We start from the raw sequence: 27,299 nt of genomic DNA, 5'->3' as shown, positions 1-27,299 counted from the left end.
ATTATTATTATTATTAACACTGTTATTATTATTATTATCATTATATTATTAAGCGAATTTATCACTTTTATAAAAACTATTATTCTTACTAAAATTAACGTTATTATTAAAGTTAATATCTTTATTAAGATAAACATCATTAAAATTAATATTATTATCAGTAATATTACTATCAATATTATGACTATCACTCTTACCATTTTTAGTATTATTACAAGTAAATATTTTTATATAAAGATACACTGCAATAATATTAATATTACATATCACTATATTTTTATTATTAAAATGATATTAACTAAACAATATATATATATATATACCCTAATATAGATTTTTATTATGAGCGTATAAAAAAATGATAAATAATAATTATATAAGGTATATAAATTAAATATATTAAACTATCTAAATCTATATAACATATTATATAACAAGTATATTATTAATAATAATATATATAAATTTGCTCGATTACGATTACATGTTTTAATAAATATATAAATGATATAGTTTCGTGAATCCGAGGCCAACCCTGCATTGTTCAGTTGTTCAATGTCGTCATATGTATTTTTACTACAAAATATAGTATTGTGAGTTTCATTTGTTCCCTTTTTAAATGCTTTTGCAATATATATTTTTGGGACTGAGAATAAATGTGCTTTTATAACTGTTTTACGAAATAGACATAAGTAATTGAAACTACATTATATGGGTGAATGATCGAAGCCGAATATGCCCCTTTTGCTTGGTAGCCTAAGAATTAGTAAACCGATCTACTAATTGACGCGAATCCTAAAGATAGATCTATTGGGCCTAACGAACCCCATCCAAAGTACCAGATGCTTTAGTACTTTAAATTCGTTTTTATCATGTCCGAAGGATTTCCTGAAATGATAGGGGATATTCTTATATGCATCTTATTAATGTCGGTTACCAGGTGTTCACCATATGAATGATTTTTGTCTCTATGCATGGGATGTATATTTATGAGAAATGAAAATAAAAATCTTGTGGTCTATTAAAAATGATGGAAATGAATATTTATGATAAACTAATGAACTCACCAACCTTTTGGTTGACACTTGAAAGCATGTTTATTCTCAGGTATTAAAGGAATCTTCCGCTGTGCATTTGCTCATTTTAGAGATATTACTTGGAGTCATTCATGACACATTTCAAAAGACGTTGCATTCGAGTCGTTGTGTTCATCAAGATTATTATTAAGTCAATTATAGTTGGATATATTCTGAAATGGTATGCATGCCTGTCAACTTTCGATGTGATGAAAGTTTGTCTTTTTAAAACGAAAGCAATGTTTGTAAAATGTATCATATAGAGGTCAGAACCTCGCGATGTAACCAAATGTAATGTATTCATCCAGATGGATTAGAACGGGTCCTTTCAGTTGGTATCAGAGCTGGTTTAATGCCGTTGGTGCGGGTTAGTCGTAAAGGAGGTTCTCACTGTATGACCTGTGGTGAAGCATTGGCTCTTACTCCTTGCGATCCCTTACGAGGGTTGGCAATTGCCGAGAGGCAGGCCCTAAAATCAGTATCTGAGGTACACTCAGTGGTCACCAGGCGGTTAGCTGGGAAGGCACTGGGTGGGACGTGTGGTGTCCCCAACTGAAGATTTCAGGTGGTATCAGAGCGGTGGTCTTAGCGAACCAGGTCTTGCATTAGTGTGTCTAACTGATAGTTGTTTAGATACATTAGTGGGTCTGGACTTCGACCGAGTCTGCATGTCAAAAGTTTTGCTTATCATTTCGTTTCGAAAATTACCTGCTTATCATCCTTAGGAAATTACCTGTTTATCACTCTTAGTCTAGACACGTCTTACTGCATTAATTGCATGAATAGTGTATAGACAAAATTCATATCTTAGCATATCTGTTACTGTAAACTTTGCCTGACGTATTTCGTAAATTCCTCCGTAATCTACGAAATCTTTTGCTCTAAATATAGATATTCTATGTAATTAGAATACCACCCGATAGCCGAAATATCATTTCATATCGAAAAATCCTTTACACAATCGTACGAAATAGAACTCGTCACTAGTTCAAGTCCTTTGGAACCCGACAGCTATTCCGACATGGATGTTCACCTAAGCTCCGGAAGCAGCGTCACCAGAATGAATCAACCAATTAGCCATCCCTAATTCATCTGATGGGTTTGTAGTCTATTTAATCAATGGAGACGCGAAGAAGGCGATCCTTTCCACCAACCGAATTCACCTCTAGGCAATGAATCTGAAGCACTTACCGGTAAACTTGTTCGTAACACCATTTACACACTCATTTACAGAGTATCTCGCGACGATTTTATTCTATCTAAAATTATAAACCTTATTCATTCGCTCGTTCCGACCGACAAATCATTCTGGAATAATAGAAGAAGTCAACGAACTTCGCACTCGAGTAATTAATTTGGAGAATATGATGCAAAATTTACCAGCTTCAGCAACATCACCTGCACCAACAGTACCATCAGTAACAGCACCAGTACCATCAACAATCCATGCCTCAACATCGCAATCTATACCTCGAGCATAATCTTCGTTCTACATCTTGTTCTACATCAGTTATCTTCGTTCTTCATGATGATTATGTAATCTCTAATGTTTTAGAGATTATAAATTTTTGTTCTAATGATAAATCAAATGAGTTTAATATCATATTGACTTATTAAATCCATGATTACATATAAAGAAAATATATATGTATATATGTTTTTATAAAGATTGTAATTAAAAATTCTTTTGTACAAACTGTTAACGGTGAAAATATTTTAACGGGTAGGTAATACCCTAGAAATATTTAAATTTCACATTAATAAGTTACACTGTACATTCTTCCAAGCTGATTCAACAGTCATTTACTATCCTACTTACATCTACCGATATAAGAATCCGTTCACCACAGAATAACCATTTTCATTCAATTTCATATTTGGATTTTGATTTATCAGAATCCAACAAGTGACAAAATGAAGAAACACATTTGACGAAATAAAAATTGATAGAAACAAACAAATTAACTATGAAAAATTTTGGTAAGAATCCACGCTAACTGTTTCCAGCTAACTGTTCCTAGGTAACTGATTACATTTTATTTATTGTAGTTTATTTATAGCAATTTAATTATCGCAAATTTATTTATCATCATTTAATTTCTGTTATTTACTTTACGCACTTTATTTATCGTCATTTAATTTTGGTTATTTATTTTACGCACTTTAAATATCGGGACACGTATACAAGGTTTTGACATATCATATCGATGCATATATATATATATTATTTGGAATAACCATAGGCACTCTATATGCAGTAATGCTGGAGTTAGCTATACAGGGTTGAGGTTGATTCTACAATAATATATATACTTTGAGTTGTGATCGAGTCTGAGATATATACACGGGTCACGATACGTATTAAATAATTCGAGTATTATATATTAAACTATATATAAATTGTTGAACTACAAATTGTGGACTCCTAACTATGGACTAATGACATAGGACAATTAAAATGAATTAAAATATTGATTATAACATATGAAACTAAACATTTCTTCAAGTTTGCCACTTGATTTCATCTTAAACCTCATTTGTATCTTGATGATTACAATATGCGTTCAAATCTTTCATAAATTCTTGAAAACACCTCAATCTAGAGGATGAACCAACCACAATTTATCTACGGAAGAAAAGATTGATGCATATAGTTATGCACCTGAAAACAATCAGAACCTGAGTAAACGTTTAACATGTATCTGTGTTAGCTCCTCTGGCGTTGTTATTACCGAAAATAACTTTGTATTACCTCTTCAAATTAGTCAATTTTGTCACAGCTCCAACAAATCAACTTCGACTTTCATTCGGATTAGCCTTATTATAACCTCGATATATACATTGTTATTTCGTCATCGTTACAGGAGAACCGTTTATATTCCACCATATTAGCAGTAAACTTACCAGCAACTTCATTACTCATTGACTTAAGTCTCTCCAAAGAACCATTATATTTGTTCGTTAAAACCTATTCATATACTCATCCACATCTTATAACGAGAATTTCCACATCAATTACCGGGAATTAGCAATCAGTATTTGAATCTCGTAGCATTTCCACATCAACAGTTATATGTATACATATAACCTTTATCTCTTAGAATTATGACCTTCCATTCTGAAGTTCTGAAAAGCACCCAGTCTACGAATAAATACTCTAAATTTTGAAAAAGCTGATTGAAGCAGCAGGAACCGTAGACAACTGTAAACGACCTTAACCGTCAGAAGTTTGATGATAAAGAATAGAGTGTTAGAAACGCTCAATAGAAAATTTAGTACCGAAAAGTGGATTAAGCAAACCATGAAGGAGGCTGTGGACAAATCACAAAGACTAAACCTGCCCCAAAGAATCCAAATGATTCAGTACCTGCTGAATTCATTAACGAATATCTTGCTCCCTACTCATGTTAAAATCTTGCGGAAAATCTTTCTTCATCAACCATCAAACTTAGAAATTCCAAAATATCATCATATATATCTTCGATATTTCTGAAGATATTTTCATAAATATTCTCGTCCAAAATTACTTATCTCTTCGTGCTATCTATATTACATCATAAAGGAAACTACCTTAGTTTCGAAATTTCTTTAAAATTCAAGTTTGAATTATGAATGATTTTGAAGTAGTGTTGGAAATTGATGCATGAGTTAGTAAAATATAATGACACTTGATCAACGTGATTAGTAAGTCATGCTGAGTTTCTAATGGAACGTGATGATTCACAGATCATACCGTGATCACGTGCCATGTTACATAACTCTTTCATTCTGATAAATTCTGAACATAACCAGAAAATATATTCTTGATAGTTCTATTCTCAGTGATTCTGGTAATTTGATAAATCAAATTGTGCTAATATGTTCTTTCTTGCTTAGAACATTATATTCATTCGAAACTCCATATTTACGAATTCTGGACCATTACCCGCTTTACTAGAGGTCGAGAAGATATTAAAAAGGCAAAGAGCTCTAAAATATAAGAGAAAATATAAAGACCAATAATAACACGGAGGTTACAAATCGTGGATATTAATACGAATAGCAATATAAAGACACGGTAGAATTAAGAATAGTATCACCCCAAGGTAATAGTGAAAGTAAACAGATTTTTCTGGTGAAAGATTGAAAGGAAGAATGACGGAAATGATAATTAGGAAAATATCAAGGATTAGAATTGGATTAAGCATTTTCACAATCTTTTGGGTGTATGAACTAAGAAAGAAAGTATAAGAATGATGAGAATAATGGAACGGAAGAGTTTAATTTATAATGGAAATATCGGACAGAGTAATCAAGGCAGATCTCCGCATTTAATTAGAGAGATCCTGATTTCCTTATTCGCCGAAGAATCAGATCTTATAGATTTCCAAAGATTTTCTTTTAAATTCCTTAAATTCTAGAAATCAATCGTGACCACGTCATCGGTTAAAACGAATCTGCATTTACTCATTTCACTCTTTTGTGACAACTTCACTTGTACGCATCACATAATTGAATTGTTTTTATCTATATTACCCAATAATGATAAAACTCTAGTTATCAACTCATATTTGTCATAAAAACTTGCTTATAGTTAAATATGACAACTCCACTCAAATTTCGGGACGAAATTTTTTTAACGGGTAGGTACTGTGACGACCCGGAAATTTTCGACCAAATTTAAACTTGATCATTATATGATTTCGACACGATAAGCAAAGTCTGTTAAACCGAGTCTTAAAATTTCTGAATTTATTTACATGGATTCAGTTAACCTTTGACCACTCCTGACGATTCACGAACCACTATTTGTAAATACTTATGTGTGAATATATATATATATATATATATATATATATATATATATATATATATATATATATATATATATATATATATATATATATATAATAATTAGAAATATAATTCGAAACATTATATGTTGTTGATATTAAAACGAATTATGTAAAATAAAATAAAAATAGAATATTATAATAATTATTATTTACAACATAACTATATATAAATATATATATATATATATATATATATATATATATATATATATATATATATATATATATATATATATATAGTTATATATAGTTATAGATATAAAAGATCTCTATATTGAAATATTTATAAAATATATAAACAATAAATATTCAATAGATGTAGTCATATAGTACAGGATATAAATTGTAATATAAAAATATTAAATGTAATTACCAGTTTAATTATAATTATTATATGATTATTACTACATTCATTATTATTATTAATAGTAATATCAATAACATTAAAATTATAATACTGAAATTGTTATAATTGATTTGTTAATATTATTATTGTCACTAGTAGTAAAGTGTAATTTTAGTCATGTGAGTAATATTAGTAATATTATTAAATATCATTATTACTATTTTCATTAAGAATTATTATAAATTATTATTATTATTAGTATTAATTTTATTATTAATATTATACTTGTATTACTACTAGATAAAATATTAAGGATATTATTATTATTATTATATTTATTAAAAGATTAATCATAATCTATATATATAAATACATAAATATATAATATAATGCAGATATATATACATACGTGATATCTATATTATCTTTATTTTCTGTTTCTTTTTCCTATCTGTTCGTGAGCATTGGTCGACTCAATCATCAATACAAACAACAATTAATCGTTATCGTCCCTCTCTATATCAGTTACATCTATTCTTTTTCAGAATCAAATTGATACTTTAATCAATATTTTTTTTTTCTTTTCTCTTTCGATAACCTCTGTACGTACCACTTTTGCTCATAAATCGAATTTGAATCCTACTTCAAAATCTGGAAATGCAGTGTTGTTAGGAATCTGATAATGCTAAAAACGAACATATATTTCATAGCATTATTCCTCAAGAAAGACAAGCTTTTAATTGCAACTGTTCTATTTACAAGTGATATTCGTTTAAATAATAAAAGGTGAAGACAAAAGACAGATTCGACGAATTGAAGACGCAAACGACCAAAAAGCTCAAAAGTACAAAAGACAATCAAAGAGGTTCCAATTATTGATAAGAAACGTCTTGAAATTACAAGAGTACAAGATTCAAAATGCAAAGTACAAAATATAAAATTGTACGCAAGGACGTTCGAAAATCCGGAACCGGGACCGGAGTCAACTCTCAATGCTCGACGCAACGGACTAAAAATTACAAGTCAACTATGCACATAAATATAATATAATATTTAAATAATTCTTATAATTATTTAATATATTATATTATTTATAAAACGTCGGCACAAGGAAACAAGCAACATGTGAGCTCTCCCAGCTGGCCATGCGATCGCATGGCCAGGAAGAAGAAAGTCCATGCGATCGCATGGCATGAAAAGTCAGGCCACATCTCCTATAAATTCGCAGTTTGGTGAACCAAAATATCCATCTTTTTCTTCTTCTTATCATACGTAAATTATATATATATATTTATAGTTTATATTTTAATTTTAATTATAATTCTAATAATAAGGGTATGTTAGCGAATATTGTAAGGGTGTAAGTCGAAATTCTGTCCGTGTAACGCTACGCTATTTTTAATCATTGTAAGTTATGTTCAACCTTTTTATATTAATGTCTCGTAGCTAAGTTATTATTATGCTTATTTAAAACGAAGTAATCATGATGTTGGGCTAATTACTAAAATTGGGTAATTGGGCTTTGTACCATAATTGGGGTTTGGACAAAAGAACGACACTTGTGGAAATTAGACTATGGGCTATTAATGGGCTTTATATTTGTTTAACTAAATGAAAGTTTGTTAATGTTAATATAAAGATTTACAATTGGACGTCCCTATAAATTACCATATACACTCGATCGGACACGATGGGTGGGGTATTTATATGTACGAATAATCGTTCATTTAACCGGACACGGGAATGGATTAATAGCCACTAGAATAATTAAAACAGGGGTGAAATTACATTCAAGGGTAATTGGTGTAATTGCTAACAAAGTAGTAAAACCTTGGTTTACACGCAGTTGATAACCTGGTGTATTCATTAAACAAAGTATTAAAACCTTGTTACAATTCGAATCCCCAATTAGTTGGAATATTTAACTTCGGGTATAAGGATAATTTGACGAGGACACTCGCACTTTATATTTATGACTGATGGACTGTTATGGACAAAAACCAGACGGACATATTAAATAATCCAGGACAAAGGACAATTAACCCATAGGCATAAAACTAAAATCAACACGTCAAACATCATGATTACGGAAGTTTAAATAAGCATAATTCTTTTATTTCATATTTAATTTCCTTTATTTTATATTTAATTGCACTTCTAATTATCGCATTTTTATTGTTATTATATTTAATTGCACTTTTAATTATCGTACTTTTTAATTATCGCAAGTTTATTTTATTGCACTTTTATTATTCGTAATTTCATTTATCGTTATTTACTTCATGCTTTAATTTAAGTCTTGTATTTATTTTTAATATTTTACATTTGGTTTTAACTGCGACTAAAGTTTTAAAATCGACAAACCGGTCATTAAACGGTAAAAACCCCCCTTTATAATAATAATATTACTTATATATATATATTTGTATTTTTATAAAAGTAAACTAATATAGCGTTGAGCTTTGTTTAAAAAAAAGATTTCATGTGGAACGAACCGGACTTACTAAAAACTACACTACTGTACGATTAGGTACACTGCCTATAAGTGTTGTAGCAAGGTTTAAGTATATCCATTCTATAAATAAATAAATATCTTGTGTAAAATTGTATCGTATTTAATAGTTTTTCCTAGTAAAATATAAACTATTTCGTATACCTTAGCTTTGACATCAAGTATTTTTGGCGCCGCTGCCGGGGATCGTCTTAAAAACCGGAAGCGCAACGCTATATATATAAAAAAAAAAAAAAAAAGATTTTTAGTTTACTTTTATTAAAATTCGTTTTTATAAAAATACGTTTTAAATATTCAAAAATATAAAAAGAAAAACAAAAATATAAATATTTTTAGGAGTTTGATAAATATTTAAATTTTATAAAGTTTCTTTATTTCCATTTTTTTTTAGTTTGTAAAAATATAAGTTTTAATTAATTAATAAATATATTTTATATTTTACAGCAAAAAAAAATAATAATAATAATTAATTCGGCCTGTACTGTAGCAGCCCACTCTATGGCCCGAAACCCTAACCCATGCGATCGCATGGCTGGGCAACTGAGGACTCATGCGATCGCATGAGCCCATCTGACACGCCAGATTTGACTTCATGCTGCAATAATTACGAAATTATTATTATTATTATTATATAATTAAAACCCTAATTAGGGTATTATTTTTTTATTATTAGTTTAGTTTTTATTATTATTAATTTGTTATATTTAGTTTTATTTTAGTTTTCATTAAATTATAAAATTAATAGTTTTATAAAATAAATAATATAAAAATAATATTTTTATAAAAATTGTACTTTTTACAACTTTTTATATATTTTTATATTTTGTCCCTTTTTAATCGTTTTACGTAACTTTTGTATTTTTAGCTCATATTTAGTTTTAATTCATAGTTTTTGCCATAATTATTTTTACTTCTAGATTTTTAGGCTTTGCCGTAAAATCCCTTAAGTACTTTTTCTTTAGACTAAGATTTAGGTACTCTAGAATTTTGCGACGCCTTTTTAAGTTTTAGTTTCTTTTTAAGTTATTTCCATTTGGGATTCAGTTTTTCCTGTAAGCTTTAATATTTTTAGACACCTTTTACTATGTATCAATTATCATTCCAATTAGTAATTTCAATTTGCGATTATAATTTTAAGTTAGTTGCAGTAATAAGGTTAGGTTAGTCAAAGTACTTTTAAGTTTTTATAAGTTTCTTTTATTTTTCCGTCACTTTTTATTTTTCAACTTTTTTTTTCGACGAACTCTTTTTCTTTCTTATTTCTCGCTATTCTAGTTTTAGGACATAGATTTTTATTCTACTTCTTATCTAAATTTCTTAAAATTACGAAAATTTATTTTAAGTGGTTATATTGATAGACATCAAAATTTTCTGGTTCGTAGTAATAGTTGGATTTGTACGTGGACCGGGTTATTGGAGCCAAACAGTCCTCAATTATATTGAGACCAAACGAATCCTGCCCCTCTGCTGCATCTTTTGGCTATTCGAAACGTGGGCAAAATCCGAAAAGTCTATTAATTGGATAACTTAATATAATTTTTCTTTCCTTTTTACAACTAATAGGATATTCAGTGAATGCACCGAGCAAGACGTTCACCACCTTTTGTACGTTCACCACCTGTAACTAGATCAAGACATTTAGCAAATATAACCGCCGTTGATTTTTCTTTAGAATCGTCATCCAGTAGACCAAGTACTTCAGTTCAAATTTCCGATAATCCATTTTTTGAACCCAACCTCACAATTGAGAATCCGGAGAATATTCAGGAACGGTTCATAGATCCTGAACCATTAAACTTTCCTCCGGAGCCACCAATTATTCAAACAGAGATTGTTGAGGAACGAACCATTAAATCAGAATCCTCTAGTGATTCCGATTCAACAAATTCAATTATGGAGAATCTGGAACCTTTAAGTATGGAAGACCGAATGAGAGCTAAACGCACTGGCCAAGGTCACGCAATTACTCATCCAGACATTAATGCGCCAGATTATGAAATCAAAGGACAAATTCTACACATGGTGACTAATCAATGCCAATTTAGTGGTGCACCGAAGGAAGATCCAAATGAACATCTACGTACCTTTAATAGGATCTGCACACTATTTAAAATCCGAGAAGTAGAGGATGAACAGATATATCTCATGTTATTTCCCTGGACTTTAAAGGGAGAAGCCAAAGATTGGTTGGAATCGTTACCTGAAGGGGCGATCGATACATGGGATGTTTTAGTTGACAAATTTCTTAAACAATTCTTTCCTGCATCTAAAGCCGTAAGACTTCAAGCAGAAATTGTTACGTTTACACAGAAACCAAATGAAACTCTATATGAGGCGTGGACAAGATATGGAAAGTTGTTAAGAGGATGTCCGCAACATGGTTTAGACACCTGTCAAATAGTACAAATATTCTACCAAGGATACGACATCACTACAAGGAAAGACATAGATATAGCAGCTGGTGGTTCTATTATGAAGAAAACCGAAACTGATGCTTACAAAATTATTGATAACACTGCTTCCCACTCACATGAGTGGCACCAAGAAAAAGACATCGTTAGATCATCTAAAGCAGCTAGAGCCGATTCTAGCCATGACTTAGATTCCATTTCCGCAAAGATAGATGCTGTGGAGAGACGAATGGAAAAGATGACTAAAGATATTCACTCAATACGAATTAGTTGTGAGCAGTGTGGAGGACCACATTTGACAAAAGATTATCTCAGTATTGAATTAACAATGGAACAAAGAGAGAATATTTCATACATAAACCAAAGGCCTGGAAATAATTATCAGAATAATTATCAACCGCCAAGACCGATTTACAATCAAAACCAGAATTATAACCGAAATATTCCATACAACAACCAACAAGGTCCTACCAATCAACAAGTATCTAATAACAATTACAATCAGCAAAGACCTAATTTTCAAAACAAACCACCACAACAAACCAATGATAAAAAGCCGAATTTAGAAGATATGATGACAAAGCTAGTTGAAACTCAAACGCAATTTTTCACATCTCAGAAACAAACCAATGAACAAAATGCTCAAGCATTTAGAAATCAACAAGCTTCTATTCAAAATCTGGAACAAGAAGTAAGTAACCTAGCAAGGTTAATAGGTGAAAGAAAACCGGGAAGTCTACCTAGTGATACAAATGCTAACCCCCGGAATGAAACAGCTAAAGCCATTACCACAAGAAGTGGTACAACACTTAAACCACCTGAAATACCTGTAACTTCTGATAAAGCTATTCCTACTCCACAAGAACCACAACCTGATCAAGATAAGGAAAAAGAACCGGTAGTTGAGAAGGTTAATGAAGATAACATAGTTAAGGATAAACCTTATGTTAAACCATACCAACCACCACTTCCTTACCCAAGTAAAATGAAGAAAGAAAAACTTGAAGCCGAGCAATCCAAATTCTTGGATATGTTTAAACAGATAAATGTAAATCTTCCTTTCATTGATGTGATTTTAGGAATGCCTAGATATGCTAAATTCTTGAAAGATCTAATCTCAAATAGAAAGAAAATGGAAGAACTCTCGGCTGTTACTATGAATGCTAATTGTTCAGCAGTGCTGTTGAATAAGATACCAGAAAAACTATCTGATCCAGGAAGTTTCACAATTCCATGTTTTCTGGGTAGTCTTAGTTCAATAGAAGCATTGGCAGACTTAGGTGCTAGTATAAATCTAATGCCGTATTCACTATACACTAAACTAGACCTTGGAGAATTGAAACCAACCAGAATAAGCATACAACTAGCCGATAGATCAATAAAATATCCTAGAGGGATAATGGAGAACATGCTAGTTAAAGTTGGTACTTTAGTATTTCCAGTAGATTTTGTTGTTCTGGACATGGAAGAAGATTCTCAAGTTCCTCTCATATTAGGAAGACCATTCTTAAACACGGCTAAAGCAATGATAGACGTGTTCGGTAAGAAACTGACCCTAAGTATAGAGGATGAGAGTGTTACCTTTTCAGTTGATAGAGCAATGCAACAACCACAATCTGCAGATGATACATGTTATTATATTCAAACTATAGATGCACATGCAGAATTATTAGAAGAATTTCCAGAATTACAAGGAACAGGAGAATGTTCTTTAGGAGAAGGTAATGAACCAATTGATGAAGCTGAAATGTTAGCTACACTTATAGCTAATGGATATGAACCAACAACAGAAGAAATTCAAATGCTAAAAGAAGAAGACAGATATCGATACAAATCATCGATAGAAGAACCTCCGAAATTAGAGTTAAAGCCACTTCCAAACCATTTGGAATACGCTTATTTACATGGTGAATCTGAATTACCTGTAATAATATCATCTTCTCTTACTGAAAATGAGAAATCACAACTCATTTCTGTGTTGAAAGCTCATAAACCAGCCATTGCATGGAAGATTCATGATATTAAAGGAATAAGTCCTTCGTATTGCACACATAAAATCCTTATGGAAGAAGGTCATAAAACGTATGTGCAACGCCAACGAAGACTAAATCCTAATATGCAAGATGTAGTTAAGAAAGAGATTATTAAACTGCTAGATGCAGGTTTAATTTATCCAATCTCTGATAGTCCATGGGTAAGCCCAGTTCAATGCGTGCCTAAGAAGGGTGGCATGACTGTCATTACAAATGAGAAAAATGAGCTTATTCCTACTAGGACTGTAACAGGATGGCGTGTGTGTATTGATTATAGAAAATTAAATGACGCCACCAGAAAAGATCACTTTCCCTTACCTTTCATAGATCAAATGTTGGAAAGATTAGCCGGAAATAGTTACTATTGTTTTCTAGATGGATTTTCCGGATATTTTCAAATTCCAATAGCACCCGAGGACCAAGAGAAAACCACATTCACGTGCCCTTATGGTACTTTTGCTTACAAACGCATGCCATTTGGACTTTGTAACGCCCCTGCAACCTTTCAAAGGTGTATGATGGCAATTTTTCATGACATGATAGAAGAATGCATGGAAGTTTTCATGGATGACTTTTCAGTCTTCGGTGATACATTTGAATCATGTCTAGTTAATCTGGAACGAATGCTTCTTAGATGCGAACAATCAAATCTAGTACTTAATTGGGAGAAATGCCATTTCATGGTTAAAGAAGGCATCGTTCTTGGACATAAAATTTCAAAAGAAGGAATTGAAGTGGATAGAGCTAAAGTAGATGTAATTGCTAAACTTCCACATCCCACCAATGTTAGAGGAGTTAGGAGTTTTCTAGGGCATGCCGGTTTTTACCGACGTTTCATAAAAGATTTTTCTAAAATTGCCACTCCTATGAATAAACTCCTAGAAAAGGATGCTCCATTCATCTTTTCAGATGAGTGTATCAAATCTTTTAATATTCTTAAAGAGAAACTCACTAATGCACCGATCATGATAACACCAAATTGGAATCTACCATTTGAACTAATGTGCGATGCAAGTGATTTTGCAATGGGAGCCGTTTTAGGACAAAGGATTGAAAAACGATTTCAACCTATATATTATGCTAGTAAGACGTTACAAGGAGCACAAACGAACTATACAACTACTGAAAAAGAACTCCTTGCTATTGTCTTTGCTTTTGACAAATTTCGATCATATCTCGTTCTATCAAAAACGGTGGTCTATACCGACCATTCTGCTCTTAGATACCTATTTTCGAAACAAGATGCTAAACCAAGATTAATCCGTTGGATCTTACTCTTACAAGAGTTTGATATTGAAATCCGAGATAAAAGAGGAGCAGAAAATCTCGCCGCTGATCATCTTTCTCGTCTTGAAAATCCCGAATTAGAAGTTCTGAATGAATCGGCCATACAAGACAACTTTCCTGATGAATATCTATTGAAGATAGATTATAAAGAAATCCCATGGTTTGCAGATTATGCAAACTACTTAGTTTGTGGATTCCTTGAAAAAGGATTATCGTACCAAAGACGAAAGAAATTCTTCAGTGATATAAAACACTATTTCTGGGAAGATCCACATCTGTTTAAAAGTTGTCCCGATGGAATAATACGCCGATGTGTATTTGGAGATGAAGCTAGTAAAATTTTAAACCATTGTCACACAGGACCAACAGGAGGGCATTATGGGCCTCAACTAACAGCAAGAAAAGTTTATGATGCTGGATTCTATTGGCCTACAATTTACAAAGACGCACACCTTCTTTGCAAATCCTGTGATGCTTGTAAAAGGGCCGGAAAAATAAGTCAACATGATGAAATGCCACAAAATGTCATCCAAGTATGTGAAGTATTTGACATTTGGGGTATTGACTTTATGGGTCCATTTCCAAAATCTCATAATAATCTATATATACTCGTAGCCATTGATTATGTATCTAAATGGGCGGAAGCACAAGCTCTCCCAACTAACGATGCACGAGTTGTAGTCAACTTTTTAAAACGTCTTTTTGCAAGGTTTGGAACACCGAAAGCTTTAATAAGTGATCGGGGTACTCATTTCTGTAATAATCAACTTGAGAAAGTTCTTAAAAGATATGGAGTAACTCATAAAATCTCCACCGCATATCATCCACAAACAAGTGGACAAGTTGAAAATACCAACCGAGCTTTAAAACGTATTCTAGAGAAAACCGTAGGATCAAATCCGAAGGAATGGTCCATTAAATTGGAGGATGCACTCTGGGCTTTTAGAACAGCCTACAAAACTCCAATTGGAACCACACCTTTTAGACTTGTTTATGGAAAAGCATGTCATCTTCCAGTAGAAATTGAACACAAAGCATTTTGGGCTTTGAAAACATGTAATCTTTATTTACATGAAGCCGGACGTCTACGATTAAGTCAACTAAACGAATTAGAAGAATTAAGACATGAAGCATACAAAAATTCGTTAATCTATAAGGAAAGAACGAAGAAATGGCATGATAAAAGAATCAGAAGTTCAAAAGAATTTAAAGAAGGAGACAGAGTTCTTCTTTTCAATTCACGATTCAAGCTATTTCCTGGAAAATTGAAATCAAGATGGTCTGGACCATTCATAGTCAAAAGAGTTTTCCCATACGGAACGATAGAATTAATAAATTCACATGGGATTGAATTTAAAGTTAATGGTCACAGAGTTAAACATTACATACATGGTCCGATGGAAGTCGACAACGAAGTTAATCACAATTTCGACACCACAGCTAACTAAGTGTGGGGAGAATCAAGTCTTTAAAGGATAATATGTATTTCTGTTAGAGTTAGATTGTCTGTTTTCGTGTAGTTCTCGAAAATGGAACCCGAATGGTCTTTCCCTAGCAGACCCTAAAGAACTAGTCTTCTCCCCCCATTCTGAATTTTTATTTTTTTTAGGTTTTTACAAAATGAAGACTGCCTGTGAACTAAACCATGGTCTAATGCTACACGCTTTGATCACTAAACGTAATAATGACATACTCCCGAGTGAATTAGTATCAGTAATCAGAGAAAGAATGGACGGAGTTAGAAAAGAATCCAGATGTGAAGATAATAAGTTACAATTTGGTAAAGGAAAATCAAATTCCGCAGCGAAAAGAAGAGCACGACACCTAGAAAGATGTCACAAATGCAGAAAATGGTCACATGGAGGTAAATGTTCAAATAATCAAACCTATTCAAATACCAAATTTGTTACTTTATGCAGAGACGGACCGTTCATATGTTTAGAAGAAAAGACACTGAATGCTCGAGGTTACGCCTATGTAGCCATGGAAAACCAATTAAACCGACTATCTTATGAATGGGATAGATCATATAACTAAGAAATCTATTTCACAGGTATGTATGTACAGTTTTTATTTTTATTTTTATTTTTAACCTTTTGATAATAAACGCTAATTTGTTCGCTAAAAAGTATTAAATTGGTATTGAATAAAATTAGGTTTGGCGACCGAAATTATTGATATCATTCAAAAATTTATTACATCACTGCAAAATTTAACGTTTATTCTTAAGGTATAAATATCTTTAATCAATCAACCCAAAATATTTCAAAAATTCGTCATGAGTTAAATTAGGTCTTGGAACCGAAATTACTTTACCGAAAAGAGGGGCGCATATTTTTGATAATATTTGATTGATTAAAGTGGGATAAAAAGCCAAAAAGATTTTTAATTTTATTTTTACCATGTTTTTAAAATTAATATTTAAATCTTAAATTAATATTGTAAACTTTGTAAAAACAATATTTTTAAAATTGTAAATATTTGAATTTTTAAATTAAGTTTGGTGTGAATTTTTAACTTTTAAAATATGAATTTTTAATTTTATGCATTTCAAATTTTAAGTTTGGTGTGAATTTTTAATATTAATTTTGAATTTTATATTTAAGTTGTGTGAATTTAAAAACAAAAATTTACTTTATCTCATTAAGTTAAAAATATGATTTTTAAAATTCGTCGTAAGTTGAAGACTGGGTCTTTAAACCGAAATTGCTTTACCCGAGGGAGGGACGAGAACTTTTATTATCATTATTTTTAATCTTATTGAATTAAAGTATGCCAAAAACATTAAAAAAAACCCAAAAATCTTTACTTTTAAAAACAGCGCTTTGATTTGACAAATTTTAAAATTTTGTCGAGGGACAGACTAGGACAACGATCCGAAACGCCCTCGCTCCTAAAGGAAACCAAATTTTTAAAATTTAAATAATTATAAGTTTTATAAAGTATAAGTTTTTAAAAAAAAAAAAAAAAAAAAAAAAAAACCTGAAAACACTGTACCCGGACCCCCATGCGATCGCATGGGTTTTACACTTCAACTCCATGCGATCGCATGGAGCTGAAGTCCAGACCTGATACATACAGCAGCCTGTTCTGCCTTCCTCACCACAACACACACACATTCACGAAACTCACCCAAAAATTCACCAATTTTCGCCATTTTTCCACCGTAATTCGTCATTTTTCTTGCTCTAATCATGCCTAGATTCTCATTTCTCAGCAAATTGGTAAAAATTACACCCCTAAACTCTATAAATTCCTAGTTTTTGTGATAATTACCAATTTTTTACCTAATGCAATTTTATTAATTTCTAGTGTAATTAGTGATAAATTGTTAGTATTTTATGCATGTATAACCTAGATTGATGCTATTTAACATGATTTGAAGCCAAAAACTTCAAAATTTTTAGAAATCTAGGGTTTGTGTTCTTGAGCAATTTGGGGCTTTTTGATATAAACAGGTTATGGCCGATTTTTGTCATGAATTATTGCTAAATTGAGTAGTGTAACATGTTTAGATAGTTAAATGATCCAAACAATGATCCTAAACATGATTTTTGGAGATTAAAGTGGACTTTTTAAGTCCAAAATTCATGAACTTGATTAATTTGATATATTTGCCATTTGAGACTTGTTTAATTATTAATAATGAATATTTTGACATGTTATTTGACTTAAATGCTTATGAATTTTGTATACATTTTCATATGTGCTTATTTGAAAAGTGTAGAATTGTGAAAAATTGTGAAAATGTGTATAAGTTTAATTTTGATTTAACATGTTATAGTGATTGTTTTAAGTTGTTATTTTGCTAACACTAATGCATATTTGGATGCACATTTTTTGTGTTTAATGTGTTTTACAGAGAGCCGATACTGGAGGTTCAGGAGCATCATCATCTAGACGACCAGCACAAGAACCACAGCCAGAAATGCAACACGAACAAGAACCACAACAGGAACAACAACAGCCTGATCAGCACATACCTTATTATGATCCGGTACAATTTGTTGATGAATTCATAGTATTCCCAATGAGGCCGCCAGTAGAATTCCCAACGATTCCTGAGCACACTCTACATCCTAATCTGAGATTTGATAGAAGATGGAGAGATTACGAGACATATCAAAGGAACAAATTCAAATTGGTAACAAAAAATGTAGAGGTGCCAAGGGTAATTGATTGGGCCCCTTTGGAAACGGTCCATCTAGCTGACCGTGTTAGACAGCTTTTAGTTCAAAGGTATGGCAGTTCTTCTTTTACAGATTGGGAACGTCTTTTCACCATTCGTAGACCTGTATATAAGGAATGGTGTGTTGAGTTGATGAGTACTGTATCACTTGATACAAATATAGTTAGAATAGATGATAGAAGATTTCTTAGGTTTATCCTTGGCGGTAGGATGTACAGAATGTCCATGCTGGACATGGCCAGGGCCTTACAGATATATACTCCTGGTGAGTTGCTATTACCCGATTGTACAAACTTGATTCATTATGGTGAACGGGTAGATAGTAACTTTGACGCTGACGCCATTTGGAGGCGTATGTCACATTTTGATGTTTTTACACGAGCAGGAGGACACTCCTATACACATATTGACAGAGCCGAGCTTCGTATTATTCATATATTTTTGGCCAACTCGATTACACAAAGAGGTCATAATAAAGAAAAAATTACCTTATATGATTTATTCTACCTAAAGTGTATTCGGGATCCTAGAAGCTTTGTCAATATCCCTTACTGTGTTGCTTTTTATTTATCTAAAATGGTAGAGGGAATGCAGGACGGGAGTATAATAGGAGGAGGTATTTTTGTTACTCTCATTGGAGAGTATTTAGGTGTTGATAGGAACCAAGGGGGTCAATTACAGATTTGTAGCGAACAGGTTGAGCCCTTAGGATTGAAAGTTTATGTGGGTGCTAAGGTATTGAAAAGTAGACGTAACCAGGCAGTACCCTATGAGGGATCTCATCCTCAGGTAGAGAGAGGCTCAGACAAGGAAATGGAGGAGGCGGAAGACATTAGGGATGTCTTTCGAGATGCTATTCTTGACGTCCACGTTCGTATAGATGAGGAAGCAATGACGAACGCGGCAAGACATAGTATGTATGAGCAGTGGAACTCCGAGCGAGTATACGAGGATTATAGGCGACGCCAACACGATAGCTGGTTAGTTCATCAGCACCAAATCATGAGCCAGCTATCATATCAGGTACCAAATAACTATGTACCTACTCGACCTGCTCATTTTCCGCCACATAGCCCCGATATCCGACCACCCTTTAACCGGTATGACTATGACCAAGCCTATCAGAACACCTATAACCAACAATGGAACCCACCCGATGAGATGAACTGGAACCCCTATCCAGACTGATTTAGTTCCAATTGGTTATTTTTATGATTTTTATGTTTTTATCTTTTGACTTTTTCATGTTTAAACTTATGTTATTGGATAAATTTGTGTAATTTTTATTATTTTATTATTATTGTGTACTAATATTTCATATTTAGAATTTGAAAGTGGGATATTAAGTCCCATTTCAAATTGCCATGCATGATTATACTTGTATGTATGTATATTGTCGATTGTTCAAAACAGGGTAAAACAGCGCATTTTCAAAGACTGGCATTAAGTTCAGCAAAAGCTACTAATTTTGAAGACAAGATGACAAATAAATGTGATGTCACAACAGACGGAATGAACAAATGATGTGCACCATTTATCATTCAGCAAACAAACGCCAATATATTTGGAAACTTTGGTAAAATTTAATCATTTTCACACAAATCACCCTCAATAATTTAAATTGTTACTGATTTCTTGCAAATGAGGGCATTGCAAGATCTTAAGTGTGGGAAGGGGTTAAATTCTTTCGGATTTTAAAAATTTTTACTTTATACACTTGGTAACCATTAAAAATACTAGTAACGTAGTAGTTGTATTAGAATCTAGTGCTCTCTGATAATAAAGAACAGCCCTAGTCTTATATACTGACTACCCAATTCTAGTAAAAATTTTCAATTAAATGAACTCAAAATCATGTTTATACATATTTATGAACGATAGAACTAGGTGTTAACACGAAATTATTGTTACCTCGGAAAGGACATAAATTGAGAAACAAACCAAAATGTTGAAATTCATTTAAAATGGAATAGAGGACGATAAAAAAGGAAAATAAAAGCCAAGTGTGGGAAAATTTACCAAGTTATCTTAAACATATGTCACATATATCTGTAACAAATAACTGAAAATACTTTTGCTTTGGACTAAACTAAACTGTTTTACCCAATGAAAGAAAAGAAAAGATGGATCTACACGATGAATCAATTTCATCATTAAAAGGAAGTAAAGTCTTCCGAAAAAGAAACGCGCTTCTTGATTTAGGTCATGAAGTTGTCGTTCAGACCAACTGTAGGTTGACGAAAAATCTAGAAAAGTCATCTCTAAAATCAGCAGGAAATCCACGGACCTCAGCATCAAACAGGGTCGCCATGTGGTCAGATTTATCCTAACCATGAGAAGGATTTATCTTGTAAAATGGGGGGGCACCATGCAAATTAGCTGGATAAGACTAATGAATCAGATCCCCAGAAAGGATAATCTCCTTAAAGATTAAAAATCAGCTTTTAAGACTGATATTACTCAATCCTAGAGATTGACCTTAAAGATTGAGAATTACAAACTCATGGAATTCAATGATATCTAAACTCGAGCTTGAACGAGAAAATATTTTGATCAAAATTACAAACCGATTTGTTTTCTGAAAATCCTATTTTTAATGCGTTCATTACCATTGAACGTGAAATCCTAGGAATTCACCTGGAATTCATTAGGTCACCTGAACCAAATCGGGTGTCAACCGTAAGAACGGTGGTTGCATAGTGGTCAAAGACAGGACCTTGTGCCATACCGAAAAATCATAAGGGTGAGCTTTACTATTGCTCCTACCAAGGATAGTAATTGCGTCCGACACGTTATAGACCATAATTAAAAGCATGTCAGGGGACATTGCCTTAACAGTTGCTTGTTCAACGCTTTCCTTTACAACCGGACGGTAGTTTACCGAAAGGTAATATACTGGACAAGTAAACTGGACGTGTTGCTTTCCAAATACAAGGTTAGCAAGTGGGTGACACAAAACCGCAAGTTTTGAGCTAAAATTTTCAAATCTGAAACCCACCAAACCCACAAAAATATTTTGCAAACACCGGTAAAGGGTTATTCCGGAAAACTTATCTAGGGTAAAAACTAGATTTAATTTTCAAAAGATCAAATGTTTTCATAAAGATCCAATTTCCTTAATGGATCTAAATTTTTATAGTCATGTGGGACTGTAAACCATATCGTTACTACCATTGTTTATATCACCGTATAGAAATCACTGATGTACAAAGTGTGAAGAATAAAGAAGTGATTCTAGTATTTCAAGACGATATTGCTTGAGGACAAGCAACGCTCAAGTGTAGGAATATTTGATAATGCTATAAACGAACATATATTTCATAGCATTATTCCTCAAGAAAGACAAGCTTTTAATTGCAACTGTTCTATTTACAAGTGATATTCGTTTAAATAATAAAAGGTGAAGACAAAAGACAGATTCGACGAATTGAAGACGCAAACGACCAAAAAGCTCAAAAGTACAAAAGACAATCAAAGAGGTTCCAATTATTGATAAGAAACGTCTCGAAATTACAAGAGTACAAGATTCAAAACGCAAAGTACAAAATATAAAATTGTACGCAAGGACGTTCGAAAATCCGGAACCGGGACCGGAGTCAACTCTCAATGCTCGACGCAATGGACTAAAAATTACAAGTCAACTATGCACATAAATATAATATAATATTTAAATAATTCTTATAATTATTTAATATATTATATTATTTATAAAACGTCGGCACAAGGAAACAAGCAACATGTGAGCTCTCCCAGCTGGCCATGCGATCGCATGGCCTGGAAGAAGAAAGTCCATGCGATCGCATGGCATGAAAAGTCAGGCCACATCTCCTATAAATTCGCAGTTTGGTGAACCAAAATATCCATCTTTTTCTTCTTCTTATCATACGTAAATTATATATATATATTTATAATTTATATTTTAATTTTAATTATAATTCTAATAATAAGGGTATGTTAGCGAATATTGTAAGGGTGTAAGTCGAAATTCTATCCGTGTAACGCTACGCTATTTTTAATCATTGTAAGTTATGTTCAACCTTTTTATATTAATGTCTCGTAGCTAAGTTATTATTATGCTTATTTAAAACGAAGTAATCATGATGTTGGGCTAATTACTAAAATTGGGTAATTGGGCTTTGTACCATAATTGGGGTTTGGACAAAAGAACGACACTTGTGGAAATTAGACTATGGGCTATTAATTGGCTTTATATTTGTTTAACTAAATGAAAGTTTGTTAATGTTAATATAAAGATTTACAATTGGGCGTCCCTATAAATTACCATATACACTCGATCGGACACGATGGGCGGGGTATTTATATGTACGAATAATCGTTCATTTAACCGGACACGGGAATGGATTAATAGCCACTAGAATAATTAAAACAGGGGTGAAATTACATTCAAGGGTAATTGGTGTAATTGCTAACAAAGTAGTAAAACCTTGGTTTACACGCAGTTGATAACCTGGTGTATTCATTAAACAAAGTATTAAAACCTTGTTACAATTCGAATCCCCAATTAGTTGGAATATTTAACTTCGGGTATAAGGATAATTTGACGAGGACACTCGCACTTTATATTTATGACTGATGGACTGTTATGGACAAAAACCAGACGGACATATTAAATAATCCAGGACAAAGGACAATTAACCCATAGGCATAAAACTAAAATCAACACGTCAAACATCATGTTTACGGAAGTTTAAATAAGCATAATTCTTTTATTTCATATTTAATTTCCTTTATTTTATATTTAATTGCAATTCTAATTATCGCATTTTTATTGTTATTATATTTAATTGCACTTTTAATTATCGTACTTTTTAATTATCGCAAGTTTATTTTATTGCACTTTTATTATTCGTAATTTCATTTATCGTTATTTACTTCATGCTTTAATTTAAGTCTTGTATTTATTTTTAATATTTTACATTTGGTTTTAACTGCGACTAAAGTTTTAAAATCGACAAACCGGTCATTAAACGGTAAAAACCCCCCTTTATAATAATAATATTACTTATATATATATATATGTATTTTTATAAAAGTAAACTAATATAGCGTTGAGCTTTGTTTAAAAAAAAGATTCCCTGTGAAACGAACCGGACTTACTAAAAACTACACTACTGTACGATTAGGTACACTGCCTATAAGTGTTGTAGCAAGGTTTAAGTATATCCATTCTATAAATAAATAAATATCTTGTATAAAATTGTATCGTATTTAATAGTTTTTCCTAGTAAAATATAAACTATTTCGTATACCTTAGCTTTGACATCAGAATCTATAGTTTAAATTATCTGAAAAATCTCTTGTTCTAATTCCTTAAATTGAAGTCGAATTTCGAAGTCAAAGGTTTTTGAAATAAAAGTCAACCAAATCGTTCTTAAAGAAATTCGAGTTTGTTGTTGCGAATTGACTGAGATTAACGATATCAGTAATTTCATGGAGTGGATTACAATCTATTTTATGTTATGAGTTTGATCTAAAACGTTATCGAAAATCAAAATCAATTTTTTTTAAAAAGTATAGCAGCGACGAGCAGCAACAAATGCGTTTTTTTTTGTTTTTTTTAAAGCTATTAATCACAAGTGAGTGTGTATTTATTAGATATCAAGTTTTAAATTAATTAATGAACTCAATTTTGTGATTCCTGATTGCCCTCTGGTCGAATGAGTATGGGGAGAAGAAGAAGTCAGGACATAATACGTGCTATATATTTTTCTGTGTGGGTTATTTCTGAATGAAACAGACTGGACGAATGGTTAGATAGGTTTTCAGGTTAGCGAGAGGTCTCAGGTTCGAGTCTTGTCTGGAGCATTTCTTTTTACCCAAAGCTTTTAAGGGTATACACTTAATTTTTATTCCTATCATTAATATTATTAGTTATTATTACGTTTATTATTATTACTATTGTTATTATTATGATTATTATTGTTATTGTTATTATTGTTATTATTAGTGTTACAATAATTATTATTAGTATCACAGTTATAAGTATTATAAATATTATTATTATTATTATTATTATTATTATTATTATTATTATTATTATTATTATTATTATTATTATTATTATTATTATTATTATTATTATTATTATTAATATTAATATAGTATAATTCGTAGTAATGTGATTAATAAGATTATTATCATTATTATTAGTATTATCATTGGTACTATTATTATCATTTAAAAACTATTAGTATTATCATTACTAACATTATCATTACTAGTATTATTATTGTTATTATTATTAACAGGATTATGAACATATTAATAACATTTATATTATAAAATTTATAATAAAAGTTGACAGGGAAAAAATTATGAATGAGGTTATAACATTAAGTTATAGGAACTATAGAGATAGGTTTAGAAACTAAACATGAAGTTTAGGATAAATCTGATTATTATTATTATTAACACTGTTATTATTATTATTATTATCATTATATTCTTAAGGGAATTTATCACTTTTATAAAAACTATTATTCTTACTAAAATTAACGTTATTATTAAAGTTAATATCTTTATTAAGATAAACATCATTAAAATTAATATTATTATCAGTAATATTACTATCAATATTATGACTATCACTCTTACCATTTTTAGTATTATTACAAGTAAATATTTTTATATAAAGATACACTGCAATAATATTAATATTACATATCACTATATTTTTATTATTAAAATGATATATATATATATATATATATATATATATATATATATATATATATATATATATATATATATATATATATATATGCATGTATAAAATGTATCAATATATATTGTTATCATATATAAACCCTAATATAGATTTTTATTATTAACATATAAAAGAATGATAAATAATAATTATATAAGGTATATAAATTAAATATATTAAACTATCTAAATCTATATAACATATAATATAACAAGTATATTATTAATAATAATATATATAAATTTGCTCGATTACGATTACATGTTTTAATAAATATATAAATGATATAGGTTCGTGAATCTGAGGCCAACCCTGCATTGTTCAGTTGTTCAATGTCGTCATATGTATTTTTACTACAAAATACAGTATTGTGAATTTCATTTATTCACTTTTTAAATGCTTTTGCAATATATATTTTTGGGACTGAGAATACATGCGCTTTTATAACTGTTTTACGAAATAGACACAAGTAATTGAAACTACATTATATAGGTAAATGATCGAAGCCGAATATGCCCCTTTTGCTTGGTAGCCTAAGAATTAGTAAACCGATCTACTAATTGATGCGAATCCTAAAGATAGATCTATTGGGAATAACGAACCCCATTCAAAGTACCGGATGCTTTAGTACTTCGAATTCATTTTTATCATGTCCGAAGGATTTCCCGGAATGATAGGGGATATTCTTATATGCATCTTGTTAATGTCGGTTACCAGGTGTTCACCATATGAATGATTTTTATCTCTATGCATGGGACGTATATTTATGAGAAATGAAAATAAAAATCTTGTGGTCTATTAAAAATGATGGAAATGAATATTTATGATAAACTAATGAACTCACCAACCTTTTGGTTGACACTTGAAAGCATGTTTATTCTCAGGTATTAAAGGAATCTTCCAATGTGCATTTGCTCATTTTAGAGATACTACTTGGAGTCATTCATGACACATTTCAAAAGACGTTGCATTCGAGTCATTGAGTTCATCAAGATTATTATTAAGTCAATTATAGGTGGATATATTCTGAAATGGAATGCATGCCTGTCAACTTTCGATGTGATGAAAGTTTGTCTTTTAAAAACGAATACAATGTTTGTAAAATGTATCATATAGAGGTCAGAACCTCGCGATGTAACCAAATGTAATGTATTCGTCCAGATGGATTAGGAAGGGTCCTTTCACAACAAGTATTCTATGTTGCAGATCCTGTTCATAAAGATTGGAAAGTTGTGATCAAGACAACACCTAGAGATAATTTTGACATGGATGAACAAATTTGTATCGATGATGTAGAAACACATTTGCAGAGTGACACACTGATGGGTCCTCAACTTGTAGAAAATGAGACTATTGATATGGTTAGAGGCGATTTGGATTGGGACATTGTTAACGATGATACTTTAGTTGCTGCTACAGATAAAAATCAAATTGATCATGACCAGGGGCAGATTTGTGAGTGTTCAACATGTGTGCTAGAACAAGGCTCATAATTCAAAGGGGCCTATAATCTGACAATATATACTCGTAGTACTTATGAAAAATATTGTTATGACTAATGCTAGTATTTAAGCAAATGAGTGTGTGTCATTTAGTTCTTTTGTATTTATCAAAAATATCCCAAAACTATAGTTTTTATAGATGATGACGGAATTTATGTTTCTTATGATACATATATAATCTCAAATTTCAAATATAGAGAATGGTTAGTGTTGTACGAGTGTAACTTGTACTTAATTTAATTGTGTTGTAATTTCTATATCCAACAGATAAAAAACAAATTTGGGCAAGCAAGTTGAACTAGACTCTCAAACGTGATTGTAGTTTAGAAACTGTGAGTAGACAACCCAAATTACACTTGTATAGATCGCGATAGGCTTTGT

General features: G+C 31.3%; 1 protein-coding gene across 1 annotated transcript in view; it reads left to right on the top strand.

Annotated features, from left to right (window-relative positions):
• The window catches only part of LOC139870460 (uncharacterized), a 31,710-nt gene extending 4,801 nt beyond the window's left edge, over positions 1-26,909 (top strand). Inside the window, exon 7 of the mRNA XM_071858264.1 lies at positions 26,578-26,909. Coding sequence (XP_071714365.1) covers positions 26,578-26,909 — 332 coding nt within the window. The remainder of the gene's footprint in view (positions 1-26,577) is intronic.
• The last annotated feature ends 390 nt before the right edge of the window (positions 26,910-27,299 follow it).

This window comes from Rutidosis leptorrhynchoides, chromosome 10 (genome assembly GCF_046630445.1).
Source record: "Rutidosis leptorrhynchoides isolate AG116_Rl617_1_P2 chromosome 10, CSIRO_AGI_Rlap_v1, whole genome shotgun sequence".
In the NCBI taxonomy this organism is placed as follows: Eukaryota; Viridiplantae; Streptophyta; class Magnoliopsida; order Asterales; family Asteraceae; genus Rutidosis; species Rutidosis leptorrhynchoides.
The sequence above is the reverse complement of the archived record's forward strand: the minus strand, read 5'-3'. Positions and strand labels throughout refer to the sequence as shown.